Source organism: Panthera uncia (assembly GCF_023721935.1).
Source record: "Panthera uncia isolate 11264 chromosome A3 unlocalized genomic scaffold, Puncia_PCG_1.0 HiC_scaffold_12, whole genome shotgun sequence".
NCBI classification, from domain to species: Eukaryota; Metazoa; Chordata; class Mammalia; order Carnivora; family Felidae; genus Panthera; species Panthera uncia.
In genome coordinates this window covers 9,262,508-9,270,140 of record NW_026057579.1, presented here as the reverse complement: position 1 = coordinate 9,270,140, position 7,633 = coordinate 9,262,508, and the positions used below count along the sequence as shown (strand labels likewise).

Sequence of the window (7,633 nt, the reverse complement as noted above, 5' to 3'; positions counted from 1 at the left end):
CGCCCAGAGCTCTACTGAGCATCTGCTTTGGGCCAGGTGCCAGGCTAGCCAATGAGGACATAGAAATGAATACACGTCCTGTCTTTAGGAATTTCACAATTCCATGAAGACCACAAACCGTAAAATAATGGGATAAGCGCAACAGTGGACAAAATGCACACCTCGTGCTGGTGGGACAGAGGAGCAACTTCGAGGGGGCGGGACCCCGGGGAGGTGGTTTTTAATGGAAGCTCCAAGGACAGGTAGGAGCCTGCTGAGAATGGGACTGTCATCCCAGACTCCGAGGGAGTGCGTTGTACGTCATGGCACACAGAGTGACGGAGGGAGGAGTGACAGGGGACATGGTAAAGAGGGGCAGGCGTGAAGGGTCGGATGAGAGTGTGTGGGAGCCTCCATATATGAAGAGTTTTAAGCAAGGGGATGATATGACCAAACGGAGGTTTTGTAAAGTTAATTGTGGCAGCAGTACTGTAAAAGGTCGGAGAGAAACGACCAGAAGTCAGATCGTTACAGCACTCCAGGCAAGAGGCGGATGGTGGGCTTTGAACTGAGGCAGGGCGGTGGGGAGAGGACACGCAGGCACATCTGGGAGCGTCGACAGGTGGAACTGCTGCCCGGCGCCCAGATGGACTGGAGCGAGGTGAAGAGCGGCAGGGTCTCCGTGCGCGGGGGCCTCCGGCTGGGAAGGTGCCGTTTGCCAGGACAGGCGAGAGAGGAGAGAGGAGAGAAGTGGGAGACAAGGAGCCTGAGCTGACTGGCAGGCGTCCGGCTGGGGCTGCCAGGAGGAGGGCTCAGGACAAGCCCAGGCACAGGGAGAGCAAGCTGGGGGCTCTGTGACAGCTCCAGGTGGCAGTTTGGAACCGCGGTGTCACGCTCTGTGGGTTCGGGAAGAGTAAGTGCTCCGCAGTGAGACAATGAGGACGAGGGACAGAGCGCCATTTCAGAGCAAAGGAGAGAAACCAGCAAAAGGGGTATCGGGCGGTGATCGGAGAGAGAGAAGAAAGTGGTATTTCAGGAGTAAAAACACATCAAAGATGGTTTCAAGAGGATGGGAGGTTAGCAGGGTCGAATACTACACTAGAGTCAAGGGGGAGGTCACACGTCACTTCTGGGGCTGGGACAGGGTGTTGGCAGCAGGCAGGAGGGGGTGCGAAGTGAGGGAGCGCCAGCAGCAAGCGCCCGTCACTCCCTCCCTGGTCAGGCGTGGATTTAGGGATGCGATTAGATCCTGACTGCTTAAGTCACCGCTGCAAAGATGCAAGCTTATGCTTGAAAGCAGGCTTGAGCGGTTTTTTTTTTTGTATCCAGTAGAATTTTCGTCAAATGGAAATAGTCTTTCCAAACACAGTCCAATTTCCAGTCTGTTCACGCTTTCTCGACCTTCCCCAAGTCAGTGGTGCTGCTGGGGACAGCAGGTGACGGGATGAGGTCTGCTGACTAGAAGGGGCTGTGTTGCTCCCCTGAGACCTCCCCTATGCAAATGTGAGTGGACCCGCCATTCCGACCTGATAGTTCACCGAGGAAGGGTGAATGTGCACATATCCATCGTTCTTGGTGACAAACTTCAGCTCCTCTGATTTTGGTTGCATTCTGACAGCTCCGGTACTGGTCTTGTGAAATTTCCCTTCTGGGCTTTTCACCTAAACAACAGGTATTCACAAAAAATACATATATATGACATATGTATATTTCCATTGAAAAACTAGCAGACGATGTGTCAGACGTTCATTGCAGATGTCAACTGAGCATTTAACAAAACGTTAAATGAAAAACAATTTAGTACTCTCACAAATTCAGTCTTTCTAAGTTTGACAAGGGCTGGATAATTAAAACTCAGGTAAAAGTCCGACAGCACATACAGGTAGGGTTTTCCAGAAAGCTGGCCACAAGTGGTCCCATGGCAAAGCACTGACTTGTTTGATTTTGTTCCTACCTAACCGTAGTGCAGAGTAGAGACCATAAGGAAAACTGTAGTAGAATCAAGTTTCTACCTAACATAAAAGGCTAGTTATGTACACGTTGCCCGACAGGATAACATTTATGTCCATTTAAATTTCTAGTATGTCAGAAGGATTCAAAACAAGCACCTCATTTTATACAATAAATGTGTTCTTGAACAATGTTATCTTAACAAATTTGGATAACTGAAGTACTGGAAATGTATACAAAGTTTAAAAGGCTGTTTGTGTGTGTGTGTGTGTGTGTGTATCTCTTTAAGGTGATTAATGTGTATGTCTTAACTTAAGTCCCTTGGCTACGAATCAAAGAAGTGGGAGGACCCAGGAAAAATGTTTTGTTACCTGCACTACATTTGGATAAAGAGCAGCACACAGCATTGCTGATATCAGCTTGGGGTTCTCAGCATTTGAGTTTGCCTAGGAGGGAAAGACAGCATTGATCTTATAAGTAATGTGGCCACTTCTGTTTGTACCCTGGAACTTATCATCACATTTCACTTGCTTTCTATCTTAAAACAAAACAAAACAAACCAAAAATACCTCATTTCTATCCTTGTGCTGGAAAAACTCTTCCTTTCTAAGTAAAAAACAAGGTAAAGTAAAAAACCATATGCATATAGGGCCCACTCCAAGAAGCCCACAGTTAACTCTGGGTCTCTGCAAAGCAATTACAAAGCCAGTGCTCCTAAGGATCCATGGAGACAGACTCTGGTTCAGGAGATGGTCATAATCTGCAGAAAGTACTAACTGCACTGAGAACCGCAGGGCATCAGGTTCATCTTGAAGAAGTGTTCTTCCTGTGGTCACAGAAAAAACTATCCTTGGTTGGAAAAAGGCTGGTGTGATTTAAGAAGACATTACTGAAACATGTTTCACCTCTTATGGGCTTATCAAGAACCAGCATGAAAATTTAAAAACAAAAATAGTAGCAACAGGAGCCCTGGGTGGCCCAGTCGGTTGAGTGTCCGACTTCGGCTCAGGTTTGTGGGTTCGAGCCTAGCATCAGGCTCACTGCTGTCAGTATGGAGCTCGCTTCAGATCCTCTGTCCCCCCCCTCCCCCCACCCCTCCCTTGCTCTCGCTCTCTCCCTCAAAAATAAATTAGAAAACATGTTAAAAAAATAGCAACAATTAACAACAAAAAAAAACCCTTTTGTTTTTTGGAGTGTTTACCTGACACTTATTGTGGAAAGAAAATCAAGAATGTCACTAAGCCCACTGCTCCTAGTGCTTAAATGAATAAGACCTACCAATGTTCCTGTGCTGATTAAAGAGAAATAACAGCACTAACTACACATTCTTTACCTCTTCGCCTGTGGCATCCAAGATACCGTCTCCTGCTTGGGCCCTTTTCTCAATTTCCCTTGCTCTGAGTCCCTCCTTTACAAAGCCGATGTCTGATAACAGTTCAGTGAATTGTCGTTTGAGGCTGGCCATTTCCTGAAAGAAGTGGGAAAAAATATTCAAGCACAGGCATCAGCAAATCAAAGGTAAGTGCAGGGTCTTTGCTTCAGTGGCTAGTAATGAGGCTCATCTGGGTTCACCAAATAGGTACGAAGATTATCTTGTCTGGTCATTTCCAGAAGGGCAGTTTTCACTTAGGCAAATCGGCAGAGAGAGTGAAAAGAGTTACACAGACATTCACCAACTTCATAAAACCCAAGGATCATTTATTTGACTTAGTCACATTTAAAAAAACACATTCATTGGATCTGGGGTAGGTCTGACTTCCTGGAAATTCTCAGGACAGCAAAAAATGTAGTTTACTTTGTTTGTAGTTTACTTTGACCCCAGCTCAAGGTGCCGTGACATCATCTGCTTTTTCCAACTTGCATTTCTGCTCAGATCCTCGTAGTTTCTTACCGGAGCCTAGAGTGTGCTCTCTCAATGTGTGCAGGACACCCAGCTCACTCACCCAGCTTACTTAGAAAGTAAGTAATAGAACTTACTTTCTATTACCTTGTGATGTCTCTGGCTCACATCTCTTCCTAGGAATGAGGATATTATTAAGTGGTTTAGATTTAGATGTCCCCCTGTGTAACTGAGCACAAGTGTGAGAAAGAAAAGAACAGACCTCTTTTTCTTCTGGCTTCTGTTTAAGCATAGGCTATGTATCAGATGATGGGGAAGAGGTTAGAACCGTCAAAGGAACTGAGAGCTAAGCACTATCTTGTCTCCTGATGACAGTTCAAGTATTTTCTTGGAATATCTCAAGTACGCATGGATAATATGGCAAAATAGAGCTAGGACTTCTCTATCATGACAAGGTTTTAATTGCTAATCTTTTTTTTTTTTTTTAATGTGTGTTTTTGAACGAGAGACAGAGCATGAGTGGGGGAGGGGCAGAGAGGGATACAAAGAATCCGAAGCAGGCTCCAGGCTCTGAGCTGTCAGCATACAGCCTGATGTGGGGCTCTAACTCATGAACCGTTAAGATCATGACCTGAGCCTAAATCGGACGCTCAACTGACTGAGCCACCCAGGCACCCCACCCTCCCCCCCCTTTTTTGACAGTCTTAATCTTAATGTCTTTAGTGAGAAGAGGGAACTCTGATGGGCATCCTGAAGAAAATGAATAAATAAATTTAGTAAGAAATGTCATTTTTTTTAATGTTTATTTTTGAGAGAGAGGGAGAGAGAGAGTGAGTGGGTGAGGGGTAGAGAAGGAAGGAGATGCAGAATCCGAACCAGGCTCCAGGCCCTGGGCTGTCAGCACAGAGCCGGATGTGGGGCTCGAACTCACAAACTATGAGACCATGACCTGAGCCGAAGTCGGACGCTTAACCGACTGAGCCACCCAGGCGCCCAGTAAGAGGTGTAATTTAAAAGAAGTATCGCTTTACACTTAAATGTTAATGACTTGAGGAAAGATCTATTACTGCACCTCACATATAACACACCCTTCAGACCAGTGGTTCTCAACGCCAGCTGCATACTATCACCTGGGGTGCCCAACAGACATCAACAGATGCTTAGGCTCTACCCACAGAGATCCAGGTGTAACTGGCCTGGGGTGAGCCTGAGTGTGTTTACTTATTTACTTTATGAATCTATTGTGATTGACAATGACTGCTTTTGATGAACTTAGAATGTATCTAGAGCTTTTCTCCTCTCCTGATGCCTCACCTCCAGGCAGAGAATGAAGGCAAACAGTGGAATGCTCCTGAGGTCTCTTACTTCATTGTAAATAACCAAATTCACTCACTCACGCATTTCTTCAGTGAATCTTTACTGGGTGCCAGCTATGTGTTAAGCAAAGTTCTGGCGCTGGGAATATGGTAAGGTCTCTGCTCTGACGGAGCTTGTGGGGTAGAGAGATAAATATCCAGGCAGTGGTAAGGACTAAGGACATAAATTTTGTGTTCTACTCCAAGACGTCTTTTAATATGAAAATAAACTCCTTCCCCTTGAAGGAAAAATAAGATACAAACAGAGAGGGAGGCAAACCATAAGAGACTCTTAAATACAGAGAACAGACTGAGGGTTGATAGGGGTGGGGGGTCGGGGAGGCGGAGGAAGATGGGTGATGGGCATTGAGGAGGGCACTTGTTGGGACGAGCACTGGGTGTTGGATGTAAGTGATGAATCATGGGATTCTACTCCTGAAGCCAAGACTATACTGTATGTTAGCTAACTTAACAACAACAAAAAAGTCCTTCCCCTTCCCAGCCTCAAAATCTTTGAGTAAAACAGATGCTTTGCAAAGATGTGTACCAGCATTAGTCTGGCTTCACAGACCACTTTGGAAAGGGGCCTACAACACCCTCACAACAGAAGACAGAACCCTCTCTACTATTACAAGATAATAAACTTTCTCTTCTTGTGCACTCGTTATTGACATCGTAGCCTCTGACGGTCATAAGAAAAATTAAAATCCAGTTCAGTATTCGTTGTCTGGTTTTGAGGAGAAGGTGAAGAGTTTGGGATGCTCACTGTCCACTTTGAGAACATCATGAAAGCTATGGTCCCTCTCTCCAGAATAAAGCACATATGTACAAGCATATACTTTTGTGTACAATTTCAGGGGTTTATGGACACAGGTTAAGAATGCCTGGTATAAGGGCTCCTGGGTGGCTCAGTCGGTTAAGAGTCTGACTGGCTCGGGTCATGATCTTGCGGTTCATGAGTTGGAGCCTGCTGACAGTGCAGAGCCTACTTCAAATCCTCTCCCTCTCTCTCTCAAAAATAAATAAACATTTAAAAAAAAAGAAAGAAAGAAAGAAAGAAAGCCTGGTATAGTCACTGAAAAAGCTAACTTCCAGTAAGCAGTGATCTGCAGAGTGCCTATATTCTATCCTCCACGTAAGTAAACACAAATTCACTGAAAAGAAGTAAAATGGGTCAGTTGGACAGTTCAGCACAGAAGGCCTCATGTGAGAGGATGTGAAATAGGAGTGTGTTTTACACAGCTGCTAAAGCCAAGCGTATTCCAGAAATAACACTTTCAATGTCAAGGGAGGACAAATAAGACAAAGCTACAACACCCTCTGGTGTGCCCCTGCAATAAAACGAACACAAACAAACTGCCACAGAAACAACTCACCTGAAGAACTCTTCCGGACAGGAAGTTCTGTCTGCAGTAATTGTAACTTGCACGCATGCCTTCTTTTGTACTTAGCTGCCATCCCTAAGTTTTGAAGAAAATATAAGTGAACTTACTCTGTCTTTGCTGCCAATTGTGGTAATATACCTCAGCTATGAGGTTAGATACTTACTTTATATGCTCGCAGAAGGGCCAGATAATCACTGTTGGAAAATGCAAATTCTAGCTTTTTCTGGTTAGCTTCCTCTTTTTTATCCCAGGGAGACACCTAAATGAGGAAAACCAGGTTTGAAGGGCACATTTTACCTGAGGTTTCTTTTCTATTTTTCTTTTTTAAATAATCACTGCCTTTTATTTTATTTTTTTAAGTTTATTTATTCTGTGAGAGAGAGAGAGAGAGGGAGGGAGAGAGAGAGAGAGAGAGAGAGAGAGAGAGAAAGCACATACAAGGGAGTGAGGGGCAGAGAGAGAGGGAGAGAGAGAGAATCCCAAGCAGGCTCTGCACTGTCAGCACAGAGCCTGATGCGGGGCTCAGTCTCACCAACCATGAGATCATGACCTGAGCGGAAACCAAGTGTTGGATGCTTAACTGACTGAGCCACCCAGGCGGCTCAAGATTTTATTTTCAAATAATCTCTACACCCAACAGAGGACTCAAATTTACAACCCCTAGATCAGAAGTTGCATGCTTTTCCTGACTGAGCCACCCAGGCACCCCTACCTGAGGTTTCTAATGGCACTTTCCCATGGCTGAAGCCAGGTGCCTTGGGAAGTGTTTTGTGCGGATCACAAAGTAGACAGTGAGTGGCTGATTAAAGGCAAGTGTGGTGGTAACTGGCAAGCTAATAGTCCTATTGCCCTTGAGTCTCTCTGCCCATGCAAACCAAGCTCTGGCGGGTCTTTTAGTTCCTTGTGCCAAGATGTCGTCATGTCATCAAAGAGCCACTCATTCTAAAAGCCAGATCTAAACTCTAACATTCTGTTCGTTTTGGGGCGCCTGGGTGGCTCAGTCACTTAAACATCCGACTGTTGATTTCATCTCAGGTCACGATCTCACGGTTCATGAGATTGAGCCCCATGCGGAGCCTGCTTGGGATTCTCTCTCTCTCTCTCTCTCTCTCTCTCTCTCTCAA

The 7,633-nt window shown here is 45.4% G+C and overlaps 1 protein-coding gene across 3 annotated transcripts in view; it reads right to left on the bottom strand.

Moving 5' to 3' along the window:
• Positions 1-7,633, bottom strand: part of DHX57 (DExH-box helicase 57) — a 55,944-nt gene that overhangs the window by 4,439 nt on the left and 43,872 nt on the right. For all 3 annotated transcript variants that reach the window (XM_049652257.1, XM_049652254.1, XM_049652255.1), the window contains exons 18-22: positions 6,673-6,768; positions 6,501-6,584; positions 3,263-3,397; positions 2,301-2,375; positions 1,506-1,640 (exon numbers count right to left, since the gene is read on the bottom strand). In XM_049652257.1, coding sequence (XP_049508214.1) covers positions 1,506-1,640; positions 2,301-2,375; positions 3,263-3,397; positions 6,501-6,584; positions 6,673-6,768 — 525 coding nt within the window. The remainder of the gene's footprint in view (positions 1-1,505; positions 1,641-2,300; positions 2,376-3,262; positions 3,398-6,500; positions 6,585-6,672; positions 6,769-7,633) is intronic.